Genomic DNA, 20,203 nt, shown 5'->3' with positions numbered 1-20,203 from the left:
GACAAGGTCAATACCTGTCGATTTTTAAAAGACATAGTCTTAACTATGTAGCCCAGTCTAGGTTAGAACTTTCAGTGATCCTCTCCCAGACTCCCTGGTACTGAGATCACAGGTGAGCCTGCACGCTGAAATGCGAATTTTATAGAATTAATGCGTTTTTAAAGATTCTTCAACTTTGCTTTACTTCCTTTTTCTCCAACAAAACGAAACAAAAAACACTTTTGGCTTTCCAGGTGGCCACAGACCCCCCAGGGCACATAGTTTGAGAATGATCACCTGCCTGTCCCGCAGGTCCCTCGAGCGGACACGCCCCATTGACGCCAGGAGTCTCCACCCCTAGGAGGCGGGGCTCGCGCAAGCGCGACCTGAGCTCAAGCGGAGGCGGGGCAGACGCGACTCTGACTTCCAACATGGCGCACGCAGGCGGTGGAGGCTCCGCGGGCCGGGGATTCGGTGGCTCCCGCTGGGGTCGTTCGGGCTCTGGGGGGCACGAGAAGCTGCCAGTGCACGTGAGTGATGTCCCTCGCCTCCTCCAGGGGATCCAGACCCCCGCGGGGATGGTGCCCCGCCGTGCGGCCCCGCCTTGGCCTCCCCTCTGCGCAGCCCGGGCCCGGGGATCCCACACCCCTTCCGCGGAATCCTTCGGTCTTTGGGGCGGCTCTTCGGTTTCCCCCTAACAACTCATTCCCGCCGCTCCTCAGACTTCTCAGAGATGCGGCGGTCTTTCTCGACATCCCTCAGTCATTCCTGCGGTCCCTGTCATCCCCGGGACCCTACGGTGCGCCCCGAAAATCCTTGGTCCTCTTAGTTGGCCCTTAGTTACTCTTGCCGCCCCTCGGTCTTCCAGGGGATTTCGTGACCTCCCCGAGACCCTTCGGTCTTCCCCGCCAGTCCTCGGTCCAATCCGGAACTCCTCGAGGCCCCTCGGGACTACCCGCTGGCTCTCGGTCCTCCCAATCAGCCGTCGGTCCTTCCCGGAACATCGCAGTTATCCTCGCGGCCCTCTGCTGCCCGGTGCCACCCCTTCTCTATCCCTGACCTTCCAGCCCTCAGTCTCTGCATCCCCCGACCCCTGCCCACCCATGGCCTTCTTGTTCCCTGCAGGTGGAGGATGCTCTCACCTACCTCGACCAGGTGAAGATCCGCTTTGGCAGTGACCCTGCCACCTACAACGGCTTCCTGGAGATCATGAAGGAGTTCAAAAGCCAGAGGTAATCTACAGGGCCTTGTACACCTAGGAGCAGTGGGCCGAGCATTCCAACCCCCAAACTAACTACACAGCTGGTGATCACGCACAGGATTGGAGGGCCCTGGGAGCCCCTTCACCAGATGAGGTAGTTCTGATGAACTGGTAGGGATTCCTGGAAGGAATAAAGGAATTAGGGAATTGAGGCCTGGACAGGGAGTGTTGGGTGTGTCTTTAAAATGTTGATTTGGGGTAGAGTAAATGTCTTAGTGGGTAACAGTGCCTACCACCAAGCCTGAGCACTGGGAGTTCCAGCCCCAGAGAGAAGAGAACTGACTCCTGTGAGTCGTCGACCTGCACTTGAGATCTGTGGTACACGCAGAAAATAAATGTGGTGGTACAGATTTTGATTGTTTGTTTTGGGCAGCGTCTTTTGTTAATACTGCAAGAAAATATTACTTAGGAGGGGTATGCACAATCTCTTTTTTAACTCTTGTCCCAAAGATGCTTTTCATAGCACTTACCAATCCGGAACCAGTGTGGTTATAAAGGAACTGTTTGTAGACACGTAGCAGTTAGGTGTATTGGTTGCCTCTGAGTTATGTGTATGTCTTCTAGAACCTTCTGGGAGGGGCGACTTGGTTTAGGTAAGGAACTTACTCTAGTGACAGGTGGGTGGAGCTAGAACCCAGACTGTCAGTCAGTGGACTTCCCCCAGATCCTGGTACTGACCTGCCTGTCTGCTTTCTGGATGTGTGGAAGGACTGGGCTGGTTTCTTGTGGACATTCAGGGTACTGAGGCCAGAAGAAGACACTTGTGTCATCCCAACTTTACCAGTCCCCCAACTTGAAGGCTCCAGTGTTTACACACTCCCTTTAGAAAAGAAATTAAAATGTATCCTCACCCATCTCTAACTCACAAAATATGAGGGAATTTCTCACATTGCTTGGAGAACTGTGTTGAGTCTCAGCCCAGCACCCAACTCGTGGGGACATTTTCAGAATTGGGCCCAGGCCTGGAGATACAGTTATGTAGTTATATACATCACGCATGCACATGTGTGCACACACACAAAACTATCATATATATATATACACACATATACACACATACACACACACACATATATATATATAATATATATATAGTTACAGTTACAGTTCTTGCTAGACCTAGTCACAGGTGGTCTCACATGGTGGGGCCCATTTATTTAGTGGGGCATGGTTGTGCAAACCTTTAATCTCAGGCAGAAGCAGGCATATGGAGGCCAGCCAGGGCTACACAGAGAAACCCTGTCTCCAAAGGAAAAAACAGAACAACGTGTTAGGGCCCATTTTCTTTGTCATCTATCCACTAAGCCTGGGCTGAGTTGATCTCGAGGGCACCTGGGCAGTTAACTCCCAGGATGCTTGCCCACTTGCATTTCTTTTTTTCCAGCATTGACACCCCCGGCGTGATTAGGCGTGTGTCCCAGCTCTTCCATGAGCACCCTGACCTCATCGTGGGGTTTAATGCTTTCCTTCCGCTTGGATACCGCATAGACATTCCCAAGAACGGCAAGTTGAACATCCAGTCACCTCTGAGCAACCAGGTAGGTTTCGCTTGAGTGATGTGGACCTCAAGAGTCGTACCCACAGGGACAGCTAGACATTTTTGATATTGCTGGCAGCCTTTGTACAGCCTGTTCTTTTTCTAGGTTCTCTAGTGTACGGCCAGACAGAAACACAGAGACAGCCTTTGCTGTCCCATCCAGTGTAATGGCTGGAGTGTGGGTCAGTGTGAGACAGTACACTCAGCGTGGGTTTAATCCCTAGCACTTGGGGCGGGCATGCAGGGAGGAGATGTCAGGGTCATTGAATCACTAGTAGCTGAGATCTGGTCTCCAGGGTTTCCCAACAAACCTACCAGGCCAAGTGTGCACTGGCCTCTTCGGCTTCCATTGTGTCAGTCCATCAGTAAGACCGAGGTGGTTGAGCTGTGTGCATGGGAATAACTGTTCCTCTCACTGTGTCATAGGATTACCAGACGCTCTTTTCTCAGCTCAGGCTTGGGCTCTGCAGCCTGCTGTCTGTAGTTCTCCACACTGCCACTCTCACCGTAGCTCAGAACCTCATCCTCATGCCTCAGTCTTTCAAGTGCTAGGATGACACGGGAGCCACCACAGGCTTTCTGTGAGGTTGGAGGGGACTCTGGGAAGGTGGTGTGGCCCCACAGGCCCTCCAAGCGGCTCCTGTGTAAGTTCTGTTGGCCCTGCCCATCACCCTGCCTCCTGCAGCCCCGCCCTGCCCAGTTTTCAGAGGGAACTCCTAGAAGCATGTGCCACTGAGATTCCAGCATCTTCCGTTTCACACCTGTACCTGGTACCCAGGAACTGCGACTGTCAGTGCCTTAACAGACAGAACTTCTGGACTCTGTGGCTGTGGACCAGGCAGTGTGAGCTGTGTCAAGAGAACGAGCAGTTCCTAGGGCGTGCATGATGTCAGAACTCAGGACCCCACTCACTAGAAAGCTAAGCTACAGGGAATGGGAGCTGGCCGGAAGTGGAGTTTGAGTCATGGGGGTGGACTGCTCCCTTCATAGGTGGCTTAGGTGACCAAGGAGCCCCTGTGACTTACAGAAAGGATGACCAAGACAGTCTTAGATCCAAGAACAGGGCACCTCTGCCTGTCCTGAGTCACATTCCCTTGGAGTACTCTGGAGCTGCTCCCTTAATCTTAGGGACAGCAAATGACCTGATAGTGCTCAATTGGGATTCTGACCCAGGTGTTTCTTGCTTTCTAACTTGGGGTTCCAAACTTTACACATCCCCACATGTCAGCACCGTGCTGATTTCTAATTTTCAGCCATTTTTCTATCTATGCTGTTTTTATTATTTGAGACGTGGTCTTTGTATCCCAGCCTGGCTCTGTAACTAGACAATCTCCTGCTTTAGTTTCCAGAGTGCTGGAATGATAGGCACCGTCGCAGCACCCAGCTTTAGAGTTTTGAAATGCAGCGTTCTTGTGTGCGTGTTTTCTCTCCCTCCCGCCCTCCCTTCCTCCCTCCCTCCCTCCTTTCCTCCTTCCTTCCCTCCTGCCGTCCCCCCCTCCCTCTCCTATCATTAGTTAGGTTTCACAGCCACATTTGAACACTCTTCCCATATGTTCTGACAAAGGTGTTGACGGAGTCCCCAGCTGTTGGGATGTGTGTGGCAGGCTCTTATTCTTTCTTGTGAGGAGTTCCGTATTCTAGCATGTGGTGTAGCACCCAGGGCCTCTGCCTTTTTAATGCAGGGACACCTATACCCTTGCTGAAAGCCAGGTAACAAGCACCAGGACCCCAGTTGACAACACAGGGTCAAGCAGAGCTGGGTGCTTTGATTCAAGGTGTCATTTCACACTCAGGAGATTTGCCATGAGTTCAAAGCCAAGCCTGGTCTACGGAGTAAGCCCTTATCTCATCTGCCTCCTGTGAAGGGAGGGCATAGATAACCATGCCTTGTCATAAGCAGGAGGCTTGGAGCACATTCACCTGCTGTTCTCCCTCAGGAAGCCTCAGCTTCTCCCGCTGTTGCCTCAGTGTCCCCACTGGCACTCACAGGTGGGAGGAGTGGATATTCCTTGTGTTGGTGCTGCCCTCCTGACCAAGCTCTTCAGGGGAAGCAGACCTTTACCTGCATCACTGAGCTGTTTTAGGGGAGGAGTAGGAAACCAGCTGTCAGTGGGCAAATGAGGATGGGACACCTAGCTCCTGGGGACAGTCAGAGTAGGTCCCTGGTCTTGCATACTCACAGGAAGCTGGTCCTTTACCACCCTCCGTGGGGAGGCTTGGTGATTTTTTTGACAAGGACAGGTAGTGTCTTGGGCCTGATGAATTCCAAACCACCACATCCTTGGACACTGGCCCTTTGTTTAATTTGGGGTTTGGGTGTAGGACTCCCAATGTTGATAGTAGGGACTTTGTGGGAGCTGGACCCACATAGGGAAGGACCTTGGAGGGATGGGGCCATTAGGAGGGTTGTCTGTAAAATAGAGTAGGGCTGGAGGGAAGCTGAGAGGCAGGCGTACGGGACACTGCATGGCCAGGAATCAGCTAATCCAGAACCCCTGAGAGGTTGGGGAGGACAGTGAGGGGATCAGTGAGGTAAGATGTGCCAATGGTTCTGACTGGCCCTTCTGGTAGAGCCAGAGGCCACGGGGCCCTGGTAACTATGGCTGGCTGTTGGCTCATTTAGGTTCCTGAATATCCAGGAGAGCTGCATGGTTCTGGGCAAGTGTGAGGCTGTGTGAGTGTTAGCTGTGTAAACAAGTTACCCTACGTGCAGGCAGGGAAAAGGATGGAGCTATTGTAGAAAGTTCCAGCAGGGCTTGTCTTGCTACAGCTTGTAGGCTGTGTAGTGGTGGTTTTTATATTTTCCTAAGATCACAATAGAAAGTTGTATTATGGTTGTACAAGTATCACTACTAATTCCAGAACATTCTGTCACCCTCGGAACAGACCCTGCCAAGCACTCATCTATTTCTTGAATGTACGTTACCCCGTCTGGCCATTTTCTCAGACACTCACATCATAGTGTGTCAGTGTTTCTTTTCTTGCCTCAGAAATGTCCCACTGGGTGAACTACGTTTCACTTGTCTGGGGATTTTGAGTTTTTCCTCCTTTTCTTGGCTTTTGTGAGTGGTGCTTCATTGAATGTTGGTGTATGAGTCCTTTCTAGGTTTTGGATCTGATTATAGGATTGTGATTGTTGGACCATAGGAAAATTCTCTGTTGGATTATTGGTTACTATGGCTGTTGCCATAGTAACTGTCCTTATCACCATCTAGTGCCTTCTGCAGAGTCCCTGGCTAGAGGGCTGGCTCTCTGTGTGCCATCCTGGCTTATTCAGGGAACCAGAGAGATCATATGGTGCTGGAGCATGCCCCTGAGTGACTGGGGAGTTTCAAGGCTTGCCAGAGCAAACTCAGACCCCCGTGACCTTGAGTGGGAGGCAGGTTCCTCAGTCTTAGCCCACATTTGTAATCAGTGTCTGTGTCCTCAGCTTTGGCTTCTAGCACTGTGTATGTCCACTGTTGTAGCTCCTCCTGCCTCCTAGGCTTGTTTTGAGGCTTCGCCGCAGTCCCTGAGAAGAGCACTAGTTGACCTTAGATCTGGCACAGATGGGACCTTTAAGGGGATGCACATGTGTGCTGAGCATACAGGGTGGCTTAGGACTGGGCGGGTGCTCTGTGTCTAAGCTCCACCCCAGTCTGCGCTTGTGTTGTATGTAATTTTATCCCCTAGTTCACAGGGTGGGGCTGTTGACAGCGTATTGATGCGACACTCCTGGAGATGGTGTATGCTTTGGGAAGCTGCACACATCTGTGCGATGCCCTCCCTCTGCATTTTCATTCTGTGAAGGAGGGTCCTGGCACCTGTCCCCTTTGTGTACCAAGGGACTACTATTTAGAGACAGGACCTTGAGCAAACATGGACCAGATGAAGCCATTTGTATGGGCCCTAATTAAATATGGCTGACATTTTAAAATTTAAATATTTATTTTTTTAATGTGTGGTGTTTAGAGACAAGGTTTCTCTGTGTAACCCTGGCTGTTCTAGAACTTACTCTGTAGACCAGGCTACCTTGAACTCTGCTTCCCTAGTGCTAAATTAGAGGTGCTGCCATTCTTTTAAAAAGTTTTGAGGACACAGGGCAAGCATTTCCTTAGGAGCCTCCGCTCTTGCTGCTGGCGTCTCACTACACACCTTCTGCCTCCAACCTCGTGAGGAAAATTACCTGTTGTCCACATAACCACTCAGGTGCTATGTGTGAGCCTGTTGCCCAGAAGAAGGGAGCTGCTTAGGGAGATCAGTCACTAAAAGATGGTTCTGGAAGATCACAGTGAGCATGGCTGTCATCTGACTAGAACCATGATAATGATTCAGTGTGGGGAGGTTCCATCCTGCTGGGCTCCACTCCCTCCCTCAGGGCTCCACTCCCTCCCTCAGGGCTCCATTCCTCCCACAGGGCTCCATCCCTCTCACAGGGCTTCATTCCTCCCACTGAGCTCCACTCCCTTCCTCAGGGCTCCACTCCCTCCCTCAGGGCTCTATTCCTCCCACAGAGCTCCATTCCCTTCCTCGGGGCTCCATTCCTCCCACAGAGCTCTGGCAGCTCAGCTGTTTGCATCATCCGGCACCCTCACCTGGACTGCAGTTCCACCCCTAGAACTGCTGCTAGAAAAGCAGACACCAGGATGCTGGTTCTCCCTGCCAAGCAGGATTCCAGAGTGAAAGAGATGTGTTTGTGTCTACAGCTGGAGAAAAATGTCCCCAGTATGCTCTGATGACTAATGCCCTCACTTGAGTTGTCCTGGGGCTTAGCATCCAGAGGCTTTGTTGTGAGAATCCCCTGAGCTAGCTGTGGCTAGATGCACACTGTGATGCTCCTCCCTTGAAGCTAGCAGACCGTTCCACCATAGAACATTCTTGCAAAGATGGTGATGTTACCCTCAACCCTGCACGTATCTCCAATAAGGTTCAGTGTCCAAGATCTGTGACTTTCTCCTTGCATGTTAATATCTCAGAGTGGAAAGGACTTGCTAGAGCAAACCTCTGACCTGGGGAGGCTGAGGCAGGAGGTTGGTCAGAGTTGAAGCAAGCTAGGCCTCAGAGAGAGAGAGAGAGAGCTCCAGTGTCAGGAATATAGTGGTGGGCTTTGTTGAAACTGCAATTCTAGCTGCAGTGCTCAGAGATCTAGGGAGACTCCAGAAGGAAGAAGGACTTGACTCCCAGGGGTGCATAGGGATCACGGGAACAAGACTTTTCAGCAGGCAGAAACAGTGCAGCGTCTATCTCCTGGCCGCCCCATGCCACTCACTGCCTGTGTTCCACAGGACAACTCTCATAGCCATGGTGACTGTGGGGAGGACTTCAAGCAGATGTCCTACAAGGAGGACAGAGGCCAGGTGCCCCTGGAGTCCGACTCTGTGGAGTTCAACAATGCTATCAGCTATGTGAACAAGATCAAGACCCGCTTTCTGGACCACCCTGAGATCTACAGGTCCTTCCTGGAGATCCTACACACCTACCAGGTGAGGCCCAGCTCACCACAGCATCTGGGCATTGTTTGGCATTTTGAAGGTGAGAGTGGAGTCCAGGGCCTCACAAGCTAGCCACACACTCACTGACCGCATGCCAAACTCAGCCAGACTCTCCGTAGATTTCCTCAGCCAGGTCATACCCCAGTGTTCAGTATGGTTCTGGGGGGAGTCAGGAGGAGGTAGAGGTACAAAAAGGTGGGTGTTGAGAGGGGTGCAGGCCAGCCACTGGTGCAGTAGCAGGGAGAAAGACTGTTGGGCACAGCCCCTGAGGGGTCCAGGGGTCAAAGTACACAGCTCCGATTCTTACACAGGAAACTCTGAGCCACTCAACAGCTACCACTTAAAATGATGGGTTATGTCTCCAGTACCACACAACACATAAAGTGGCAAAGACAAGGAAGACTTTTTCTTTTTGGCATACATGTTCACCATCATAGAGTTAACCTAGGCTCCCTGTGAACTTACAGAACCCTAATAATGGTCCACTTTTGACAGCACAGCTCCATCACTATGTACCCGGGGAGCAACTTGTGTGGATGTGGAAATCTCAGGCGGTGACATTGTGGCTCCCAGCACAGCAGTACTGCCAGGGAGGGCACAAATGTGGGTACTGGTTTAGTTTTGTGTTCTCGGGGGCACAGCAGCCAACTGGGTGCTGTTTGCTACCAGGCTGTCTGAGACACATCCCACCATAAGCTCCTTAGCCGTCTTGTGTGGCAACTCTGCTGAGGCTGCCATGCTGGTTGGTAGTGACTTAAGGAAGCTTGGTGGACGTGCCCAGAGTTCAGGCCACAGCCGAGGTCTGTGCACTCTGCCAGTTCCCATGGCAGGATCAGCTCAAGGTTTTTGTACCTTTGTGCTAGAGTCTCGCTTTGCCTGTGTCCCTGGGCAGGGAGAAGTAGCTATTCCTTTTTGATTTTTGTCCCCCCCCCCCCCCAAACAAGGTGTCTCTGTAAAGCCCTGGATGTCTTGGAACTCACTCTACACACCAGGCTGGCCTCGACGCAGAGATCTGCCCGCCTCTGCCTCTTGAGTGCTAGGATTGAAGGCGTGTGCCACCGTGAACCAGTCTTAAGTTTTTTTTTTTTTTTTTGGTTCTTTTTTTCGGAGCTGGGGACCGAACCCAGGGCCTTGCACTTCCTAGGCAAGCGCTCTACCACTGAGCTAAATCCCCAACCCCTAAGTTGTGCTTTTTAAACAGTGGTTTGAAACCAGATGTGGTGTCACATACCTTTATCCAGAATTCAGAATGCTGAGCCAGGAAGAGTGCTGTGAGTCCAAGGGCATCCTGGACTACACAATGCGCCCAGGCTCTCCTGAGTCACCATAAGATTCTTAAGACCAACCGAGTCTGTGGGGATGTTCTGCTGTGGTAGGCACGGGGTCTCCACTGAGGGGCGGCTTTCAGTTCTGGCTCCTGTTCGGGAACATTGGGGTTAGGGTTCTTCTTCCTTTTCCCTTAGTAGGCTCACAAACGCCAAGGCTTTTTCCTGGGAGCTGAGGGTGCCATTCACAGGGTTAGTGAGCAGGTGTGAGGCCTCAGTTCATTCCTAACACTGAAGAAAACCAAAAACCAAACAACACTGCTTCCTTCCCTGGAGTGGCTGCTGTCAAGTTGTGGCCGTGTGGCACTCTGCTCTCTTGACCATGACATTGAGTGTAATGCAGCATGTTCTACCAAAGTCCTTTTTCTTTTTAATTTTTTTTTTAAAGAACAGTGTCTCAGCCTGTAACTCAGCCTAGCCTGGTGCTGACAGCCCTCCTGCCTCAGCCTTCTGTAGTGCTGAGGTCACAGGTGTGTGGCTCTGTCACTGTTCCTAAAGTCCACAGGATTTTGCATCCCTGCCCCCGTCTCTGGCCCCTCCTGTTGCTTTCAGTTCCAGGTTTGCTCGCCTCCTACCTCTTGGCTCTCTCTGACCTCTGTCTATTGACGAACTGGGAACCACTCTCTGCTCCTCACTGTCCCTGATCCAGCAAGCATGGCTCCCTCTTTGGAAGGCTACCAGACTTTTCTACTTGGTGCCCTCTTCCCACTGCTCTGAGACCCATCGTACCCTCCCTACGAGTGTGGCAGGGCTCAGGCTGCTGAGAGCAGAACACACTGCAGTCTAGGCACAAGGCTGATGTCTGCACAGCTGCCCGTGCCTGCTCTGGGGCCCTGCTCACTCCTTTTCTTTTTCCCACACGCAGAAGGAGCAGCTGCACACTAAGGGTCGTCCATTCCGTGGCATGTCTGAGGAGGAAGTCTTCACAGAGGTGGCCAATCTCTTCCGTGGTCAGGAGGACCTACTGTCAGAGTTCGGACAGTTCCTGCCTGAGGCAAAGCGGTCCCTGGTGAGTGCCAAGTGTCCAGGATCCTGCCCACAAGATGTGTGGAGAGCTAGATAGAGTCTGCCGAGCCTGGCTTACATACTGTGACTACAATATTGTGGGAGTACGGATGTCTTTACAGGGAGACAGGGAAGCCAGTGTGAGGACAGTGGTCCAGGCTTGCACAAGTGCCCTGGACCAGACTGCACTTGGCTCCGCACTTTTTCCCAACGACCTGAGGCCTGCCAGAGATTCCTTTTCTATGTCTTCTTCTTTTTTTCTTTTTTAAGATTTATTTATTTCACATATATGAGTGCACTGTAGCTGTCTTCAGACACACCCGAAGAGGGCATCAGAGCCCATTACAGATGGTTGTGAGCCACCATGTGGTTTCTGGGAATTGAACTCAGGACCTCTAGAAAAGCAGTCAGTGCTCTTAACTGCTGAGCCATCTCTCTAGCCCCCCTTCTTTTTTATGCACAGTAGTCTTTTCTAAAAAATAAAGATGAAATTCATGAACCTTAAAGTACACCATCAAATTCACTTTTTTTTTTTTTTTTGTTCTTTTTTTGTTCTTTTTTTTCGGAGCTGGGGACCGAACCCAGGGCCTTGCACTTCCTAGGTAAGCGCTCTACCACTGAGCTAAATCCCCAGCCCCTCAAATTCACTTTAAAAGTACATGATTCTGGGCCAGGCGGTGGTAGTGGCACCACCTGTAATCCCAACACTGGGAGGCAGAGCCAGCTCATTTCAGAGTTTGAGGCCAGCCTGGTTAGCATAACCAGTTCCAGAATACTCAGGACTACATGAATCCTGTCTTAGAAAAAAGGTACAGTTCAGTGCCATGCAGTCTACCTAACCCTTAGTACAATTGTCACTTTCAGTCCTTACAGGTCACATGTCTCCATCAGCACTCACCCTGTCCATCCCCCAGCCTCCAACCTGCTTCCGGTCTGGATTTGCCTGCTCTGGATGTTTGTCTCTGGGGTCTGTGTGTCTAGCTTTTGCTAGTGTCCCTGTGTATTTGTCAGTGGATGTCAGTGGAGTAGTAATGTTCCCAAGGATGGGTGTTTCCATTTCGTCCACTTGTGTTGTGGACATGGGGTGGTTTGCTCTGAAGCCATTCAGAGTGAACAGACTTGTATAGGTAATTGCTTGGGTGCCTGATCAGCTCTGAATCAACCTCTGCGGGCTTCATTTAACTCTCTGGTCCTGAATGCTTGACTTTCCATCTGTGTTCAGTTGTCTTACAGCTGTCAGAGAGAGGTGTCGGCTTCGACTCCTTTCCCCAGTGCCGACTGATTCTGTTGAGTGTCATGTTTGTGTACTGGCTAGATTTTAAGATACGTTATTTATTACTGTTTGTGTGTACATGTTTTGTCCATATGAGTTTTGTGCATCACACACATGCAGATGCCTATGGAGACCAGAAGAGGGCGTCAGACCACAGGAGCTGGAGTTAACGGGTAGTTGTAAGCTGTGTGTAAGTGTGGGTCCTGGGCCTTGAATCCAGGCCCTCTGCAAGAGCTGCCAGTGCTCCTAGCCATTGAACCGCCTGTCTCTGCAGTTACAGCTGAGTCCTTGCTATGCTCCTTCGAGCTCCTTAAAATGTGTGACCTGCAGATTCTCACCTCCATCTCCTGTCACATTTTTCTTGTTTTGTTCATGGTTTCGATGCACAAAATCTTTAGATTGTGATTAGTTTTTTCCTCACATCACTCTTAGTGTTGAACTTTAGAAGCTGTTTCTGAGCAATTAGGCCTTGAGAGTTTCCTTATATTCTACAGTTTTCGCTCTTGAGCTCTGTTTTGTCTATGGGAATGATCCACTCGTCCAGCACAGCTGTCGAGCCTGCCATGGGACTCCATCTTGACGGTATTGGCACCTGTGTGTTGCTCGTGGTGACTGTTGCTCTGTGTGTTCTCAGGCCCTGTCATTGGCACTACAGTGAGTTGTCAAGCAGGAAGCCAGCGCTCTCCACCTCATGCTTCCTTGTCAGACTTCGCCAGCTTTCCAGACCCCTGATAATTGCACATGGCTTATTTGTTTGTTTTCTCTTGGAGATTGGCTCTCACTGTAGCTTCTTTGAACATGTGATCTCCTGCTTGGACTCCCTGAATGCTAGAATCACCATTAGGGACTACTTCTGGTCATATTTTCAATTACTATTACATATTTGTGTGTGTGTGCACGACAGCCACAGCTGGATGAAAGTCAGAGGACAACTTGGGAGAGTAAGTTTTGCCCTTTCACCCACATGTCTTAGGGTCACACTCATTCTGGCGCTGTACCCCCTGTTGACCTTGGCCTGGTTTTGGTCTTGTCAGGTGTTTTTCCCTGGCATGTTCTCATTGTTTTGTCAGGCTTCCTTGGTCTTACCCAGGCCAGTGGCCAGTTGCCTTGGGCTCTGTCACCCATGTCTTGAACATGGTATTAGCCATGGGTAGGATAAAACCTGAAAATACCTAACTACATCAGAGAAACGTGTCATCTAACTTAGAGCTGTGGTTTGACTGTTCCTCCTGCCTGGTGTCCAGGTGCCCTCCAGGGCCCAGATGGGGACAGAGCCCCGGGAGACTTGTGGCCTGCTGTGCCCTTCAGCCTCAGGTAGAGCCAGGCTGGGTATTGCCTCAGGCCTTGGTTTCTCCTCAGAGCTGTGGCTTATCTGTCTACTCAAGTGAGATCCTGCCTGAGCTACTGGCTGACTTCCAGGTAATGACTGTAGTGCCAGCTCCTGGGACAAACTGTCATCTCCCTGAATGTCCCCACAGGATCTATGTCCCCAGAGCTGCACAGGCCTACAAGGGCACTTGAGTGTGCCTGGAGGGACACTAGGACTCTTCCACTCTTCCGCTCTCTGTCTTGAGTCCCTGTCTGCCTGCTTCTCTCTGAAGTTTAGAAATTCTAGTGAGGTTCTCTTTGAAATCATGGCTGTTGTCTTAGTGGTTTCTTTGTTTTTTTTTTCTTTTTCTTTTTTATTTTTTTCGGAGCTGGGGACCAAACCCAGGGCCTTGCACTTGCTGGGCAAGCGCTCTACCACTGAGCTAAATCCCCAACCCCTTTGTTTTGTTTTTTAAATGTCACTGTGACAGACCTAACAGAAGAAGGGTTCACATGGCTCATGGTTTCCTAGGTCTGTGCTGCTGTCCTTGGCTCCCTGGACTCTGAGGCTGCTCTGAAGAGACCCTCAGGGCCACCAGGGGCTGGTGGCAGGGCTGCTCACCTCCCAGCAGACTACAGACAGTAGGCTTGGGAACCCCTCACCTTCCCTCCAGCCAGGCTCCCACCTTCTAGGACCTCACAGGATATCACACCTAGCTGGACACAAAGCCATCAGTACATGATGGTACACACTTCATCTGGATACTGTGGTACTCTGTTCCTATCGAGAGATTACTCTATCTTTGGGGACCATCATATTTAGGAGAGGGGTATTGCCTCTAGGTTCCTGACGGCATGTCCACAGATTATGTGTTAGGACAAGTTTCCTGTCAGCTGCTGCTTAAGCTGGGGTTGGCGTTTGGGTTGTCATATCTTGGGTGCTGCATCTGAGCAGCATGGCTCTGTCCCAACACCCCTTGGAATTGAGAGCCCACGTCATCCTCTACTGCCCTTCCCTGTGCTACCCCTAATGGGGTTGAGGGGATTACAGTGGACTTTGAAGTCCAAGGGAGTTCTGGGTTGCATGGACTGCCTTGTTCTCTGCAGTGGTCAACCTGGTGCTCTGAAGCCTTGCAGGCTGCACCCATGTCTCTGAAGTCCTGCTACTATCCTGGCCCCGGGCAAACCAGAAAAACCCAGCAGCTCATCTGCTGGACCAGGGTGATGGTGCAAACCTTTTTAGTCCCTGTCCTCTGGAGGCAGAGGCAGATGGATATCTGCATTCCAGGCTACCCAGGGCTACATAGTAAGACACGCTCTCAAATTGTCATTTGTCAGTAATCGTTAGGTCTCAAAGACTCCTGGGACAGATGGCTAACGGAGGTGCCTATTTGACACCTCACGCTGATGCTGACCAGCAGGCTCAGCTGGCGAGTACTCCTGTCACAGAGTTGGCTCCTCTCAGCACTTGTCACTCTGCCCCTTCCCCTAACCCTCTTCCTCCCAGGGGCTGGGCTTCCACTTCCCACTCTCAACTTATGATCCCAACATAAGGTAGCCATTTTGGCCACCTGATCTCCTGGTCTTGTGGCTCCTGGCTGGCTCTACTCCTGGAACTTTGTTGGTGATGTTCTTCTCATGGGAATTAGCCTGGATTCTTCCAGGTGCCTCTGGCTGTGCACTCTCATGTATGTGGTAAGCCACCACCTCCGTCTTACCTGGCAGTGGCCGTGTCCTTACCAGGTGGAATGAAAAGACAGTGGCATGGCCATAAGGCACAGGGGTGTGAAGGGAGAGGGGAGAGGAGAGCATTAGCATGGTGAGGAGTGCAGGAAGGAGTGGAACTCTGTCGTGGGTACTGTCAGCCTTGCTGAGAGTCTGGTGGTTCAATAGGTGCCTCAGTGAGCCATTTTTTCTAGGTTTCATTGAGACATAACTTTAACAATCACATAGTTAAACAGCTCCTGTGTGAGACCAGCCTGGTCTACAGAGCAAGTTCCAGGACAGCCAGAGAAACCCTGTCTTGAAAACAAACACACACCCACACACCCACCCACCAGCTCCTGAACCAGCAGAAGAGAAGCAGCTTCCTTCCCTGCATTTGTCTTCAGTCACTGCCACTACTGGGATCCATAGTGCCCCCACTCTAACACCTCCGAGTGTGCAAACAGCAGTCAGCGCAGTGTAACTATCAGAGGGGCACCCATCTCATAAGCTCTGGTAGTCACAGTGGGACCCAGGGGTAACCTGTGGTATCCTTACTGTGTCTACCTGTTGAGCACCAGCCGGGTCTGGGTGTTTTCCTACGCATTGGCCCTGTGGCCTCAGTATAGAGACTCAGCCCAGCTCAGGTGGCTTGAGTATAGGTAATCTGACCTGACCACTGGTTGGTCAGTGGGCACAGCTGTGGGCCAGGAGAGCTTTGCAGAATGAGTAGTTGTGGCAGTGTGTCAATAAAACTTACAGAGTGGATGGATAGGTTTGGCTGTCATTAAAACTTCACAGAGTGAATGAGCTGCCTGCAAACCAATAAAACCTGATTTACAGAGTGAATGGCTATAGCCAAGTTGGCGATAGGCCCTGGTGAGTAGTTCCTGGTTTGGAGTCTGTCTAGGTGAAGAACACGGAACAGTGGAGTGAGGACGTTGAGCAGGGCCCATGCCAGTCTGCTGGCTACCTGTCCCCACCGGCCTCCTGGGAATTGGGTGTTTGAATTGACAAAAATCCCAGTGAAGAATCCCCTGGAACACTACTTGGGGTCCTGGGACAGTTTCAAATCTTTGACTAATTGAGGTGTTTTTTTGTTTTTTGGGATGGGGGGGGGACACAGGGTCTTTTAACGTAGCTTAAACTGGTTCCAACTGGTTCTTCTCCTGCTTCAGCTTTCTGAGGGCTGAGATGACAACCATGTGCCACCATGCCTGGCTGTTGGATTTAGGGAGCTGTCTTACCTGTGGCTTAAGGGTAGGCCTTTAGTGTTGTAGGACTGTTTTCCCTCAGTAGCTTTTCCTCCTGAGATGCCCCTGAGAAGGCCTCCTCAGAGCATTGCCGTGAGTTGCGCTCTATCACTCCGAGAGTAAAAGAGCACCACGGGGCTTCCTGCTGATTCTGCCCTTTGGGTTTTTTCTTGTTTTTTGTCCTTGTTTTCCTTTTGTTCTGTGTATTGCACATACCTGCCACAACCGCAGCACAGAGGTCTCTTGTTACCATTTTGCTGCCTGATATCAGTTCTGTCTGGGGACGCCATGATTTCATTTTGTCCTCAGTCAGAGCCAAGAGCACATCCTTCATGTGAGGTCCCATGGTGGTATGGAGCAGGGAGCGATGGATGCTGACATCCATTCAGGGTGTTAAGAGAATCTCTGATTCTCCGAGCTTTGGGGAGTAGCGTACCTCCCCTGTCTGTGGGTTAATCCTCCTCCAACCACCCCTCCTTGCATATACCACAGAGCAAGGCCACTCCCAAGATGTGTTCTGTCATTCATGACAAAAAACTCAAAACCTGCCTCCAAGGCCCCCACCGGTCACCTGGATGACAGCTACTACGTCCTGCTGCCAGGGCTGTGTACTGCCCCCTACCCCCACCTAGAGTGCTTTGTGTTATCTGTAGACACCCAGTTTACCAGGGCACACACTCAGTTGTCTCACTCCTCAGCCTCCATCCACTCTTTATCCTTGAGGCCACAGGGGAGCTTCCTCAAAGCTGTATGCAGCATTTGACCAGTGATATGTGCACTTGCTCTCTCCCCCAGAAAATAAGACCATCTTCAGTCTATTCTCACTACACAGACCCTGGCCTATGGCACACAATGGCTTCTAGGGCTATAGGCCAAAGAGAATATAGTACCTGTGTACAGGTGGCCATCTGCTTTTCTTGGTCTGGCTGTAGGGTATCTATTGCTACAATGGAACACCATGTCAAAAGGCAAGTTGGGGAGGAAGGGCTTACACTTCCACATTGCTGTTTATTATTTAAGGAAGTCAGGACAGGAACTCACACAGGGCAGGAACCTGGAAGCAGGAGCTGATGCAGAGGCCATGGAAGGATGCTGCTTACCGGGTTGTGCCCCATGGAGTGTTTAGCCCAGGGATAGCACCACCTGCAATGGGCTGGGTTCTGCTCTTCTCCAGTCAATCACTGGTAGCTGGATCTCATAGAGGCATTTTCTCAACTGAGGCTCCTTCCTCCCATGACTCTAGCTTGTGTCAGGTTGACATACAACCAGCCAGTACACCTTCTGACTGCCTCCTGTGTTTGTGTCTTTAGTTTACAGGCAATGGGTCGTGCGAGATGAACAGCGCACAGAAGAATGAGGAGAAGAGTCTGGAACACAAGAAGCGCTCGCGGCCTTCACTGCTGCGCCCTGTGTCTGCGCCAGCCAAGGTAACTGTCCATGTGCGGGTTCTCACTGCACATGACAGGAGTGGTATGGAGGCCCAAGCAGCAGGGGAGCATGAGGCCAGAGCCTGGTCTGTAGGAAAGCACCATCTACTGACCTGGCCGTCGCTTGCCTGCTCTCCTGCCTCAGCCCGCTGTGAGGAGGAAGGGGGATTGGAAGGATGGGCGTGGCGGCTGCTCATTCTCCTTTTCACTGTGGTGACTCTTTCGTAGGTGGGGCTGCAGTTGAAATGTGCAGTTGTGTGGTTTGGTTACTGCACAGCTGAGGAGTGAAGGTGGCTGGCAACAGTTCCTGTCCTGCTCATCACCCATGATGGTGGATTTCTAGATGTGTCACTCTGTTTTCTAGTTGACTTTCTACAGCAATAAAGTGATTTGGCATTTCTGTTTATTTAGTTATGTGCAGCAGTGTCGACCTCAAGTCACAATTCATTATTTTACTGGTGATCCCCAAACTGTCCTGGGCTGGCCAATGGGACCTCTTCAGGCTGCCCTTGGATTTCCTACCATGTCATCTTTTCTCATCTTTACCTCACTCTTTGGGGATGGCTATGCAGCCATGTGCTTCATACCATGAATCTGGGTCAAATGCAGGTCCAAGTCTGGTTCATTCATATGCATGTGTGGTGTGTATGTATGAATGTGGCATGTCTCGGAGATCAGAGGACAACGTTAGGACTCATTTGGGAACTGACATGGTTCTTTACACACACAGTCATTCCCCTGCCTCTTAAATCCAGAGACAGTGTCTGCACATAGCCTTATACATGGCTTCCTCAGGATGTTCCTGGTGCTGCCCCTCCCTGCCTACCAGTCATCATCTGGTCCACAGGATAGATAGTAACTGGTTTCTGTGTCTGAGTTCGGGATAAGGGCTGGGGAATGGCCTTCTGGCACAGTGCTATCTCGGGTCCCTGAGTTCAGCCTCAGCACCTGAGGCTCCCATCGTCACTAACATGTACTGAGCATGCACACAGCTCCAGGGTATTTCCTTGGTGCTCGCACCGCCTTTCTCCACTCACTGTCAACCAACCCCAGACAAGGACCTGGTTTACTGATCCCCAGTTAATGTCTTCTGAACATGCGTGAAGCCCTGGCTTTCATTTTCTCAGACCGTGTCTACTGAGCATGCACAGGGTCCTAGAGTCTATTTCACAGAGTTGTGGAATGCGTGATGCTCTTGATTCTTCCAGTATCTTCTGAGCATGCCCAAAGTCCTGGGTTCCATTTCCCCAGTCATTGTCTTCCAGTTTGTGTGAGGTCTTAATATAAGTTCCGTATCTATGGAGCATTCACCATGCCTTGGTTCCATTTCCCCTTTAAGCACCTGCCCAGTCCTTGTCAGGCCTGTAGCTCTAATTCTCCAGAACTCACTGCACATGCATGAGACCCTGGTTTGTTTCCCCAGCGGCTGTCAAATCATGCGGAGCCGCAAGTTTTCCCTGGCTCTTGTGGGGCTTGGACCATTACTGCATATGTCTGTAGCTCAGATCTTGTTCTCTGCAGCCTCCCAAGTGTCCTCAGCCACCACGTTCCACCGCAGATCTGACAGGGTGCTACTGTTCAGGTCCAGAGTTAGGGGCCCTACCTCCCACAAGCCCAAGGAGGGAGCAGCAAGCCCCTGATGCTGGGCAGCCAGATAATCCCTAGGGTGCCTGAGACAGGATCCTGCCCAGTACATTTAAAGCTTCCCCAGGTTCCATGCATCCTTGGTCCTCATGGTGAGGGCACACCATTAAGCCAAGGGTTTCTCTCTGCAGAAGAAGATGAAGCTCAGAGGCACCAAAGACCTGTCCATCGCTGCCGTGGGGAAATACGGCACACTGCAGGAATTCTCCTTCTTTGACAAGGTGAGCGAGGCTCTCTGAGGCCCTTTCCATCTGGAGACAGCTGCTTCCTGCCAAGTCCTTCTGTGGGGCCCCGGAAGCAGGGCTGCTGTGGTGTGTGGGAGAGGGCAGCATAGACCGAAGAGCCAGTCCAGAAGGTTCAGGGTCATGCACATGTCCCTCCACACAAGACACCCTGTGTGGCTTCTGCAGTGCCCAGCACACACGCCTTTTACAGCTGTGTCTAGTGTCCGTGTCTCCTCATCCCCACAGGTGCGCAGGGTGCTGAAGAGCCAGGAGGTGTACGAGAACTTTCTGCGCTGCATCGCGCTCTTCAACCAGGAGCTGGTGTCTGGGTCTGAGCTGTTGCAGCTTGTCAGTCCATTCCTGGGGTGAGTGGCTCCCAACTCCTACTTCCCGGGCTTCCTCCTGTCCCAGCCAGACGCAGGGCAAGCGAGCCATAATGTTTGTTTATGTGATCTGTTGCTTTAAACATCAGTTTATTTCCTGTGTGTGCACAGGCACAGGCCAGAGGACGAGTTCCTGGGTGGGTGTAGGCTTACCCACCCTACTTTAATAAGTGTTCTTAAATGCCTCAGCCTCCCTTTTAGCCCACCAGAGGTAGTAGAAAGGAAAAGTTAGTGGGAAGCAGGGGTTGTAGACTTGTTTAGAAGTAGTCCTTTGGGGCTATTCCGCAGTCACAAATCAGCAATGGCAGGCAGTTTGATCCAGAAGTAACCACCAAGCTCTGCTGAAATCATCACCTTGAAGCCAGGTGAAGAGCAGAAGACTAACCTGGCATACCAAACCAGAGCCTCA

General features: G+C 51.3%; 1 protein-coding gene across 2 annotated transcripts in view; it reads left to right on the top strand.

Annotated features, from left to right (window-relative positions):
- The first annotated feature begins 388 nt into the window (after positions 1-388).
- Sin3b (SIN3 transcription regulator family member B) overlaps positions 389-20,203 on the top strand; it is a 36,700-nt gene continuing 16,885 nt past the window's right edge. Inside the window, exons 1-8 of one of the 2 annotated variants that reach the window (NM_001415034.1) lie at positions 389-509; positions 1,105-1,211; positions 2,625-2,778; positions 8,042-8,239; positions 10,439-10,582; positions 17,427-17,543; positions 19,319-19,408; positions 19,658-19,776. In NM_001415034.1, coding sequence (NP_001401963.1) covers positions 411-509; positions 1,105-1,211; positions 2,625-2,778; positions 8,042-8,239; positions 10,439-10,582; positions 17,427-17,543; positions 19,319-19,408; positions 19,658-19,776 — 1,028 coding nt within the window. In that variant the 5' untranslated portion in view covers positions 389-410. Of the gene's footprint in view, positions 510-1,104; positions 1,212-2,624; positions 2,779-8,041; positions 8,240-10,438; positions 10,583-17,426; positions 17,544-17,771; positions 17,964-19,318; positions 19,409-19,657; positions 19,777-20,203 lie in introns of those variants that run through there. The other variant, NM_001115038.3, reaches the window with a different exon arrangement.

This window comes from Rattus norvegicus, chromosome 16 (genome assembly GCF_036323735.1).
Source record: "Rattus norvegicus strain BN/NHsdMcwi chromosome 16, GRCr8, whole genome shotgun sequence".
Lineage (NCBI taxonomy): Eukaryota > Metazoa > Chordata > Mammalia > Rodentia > Muridae > Rattus > Rattus norvegicus.
This window is presented reverse-complemented; position numbering and strand designations above follow the sequence as displayed.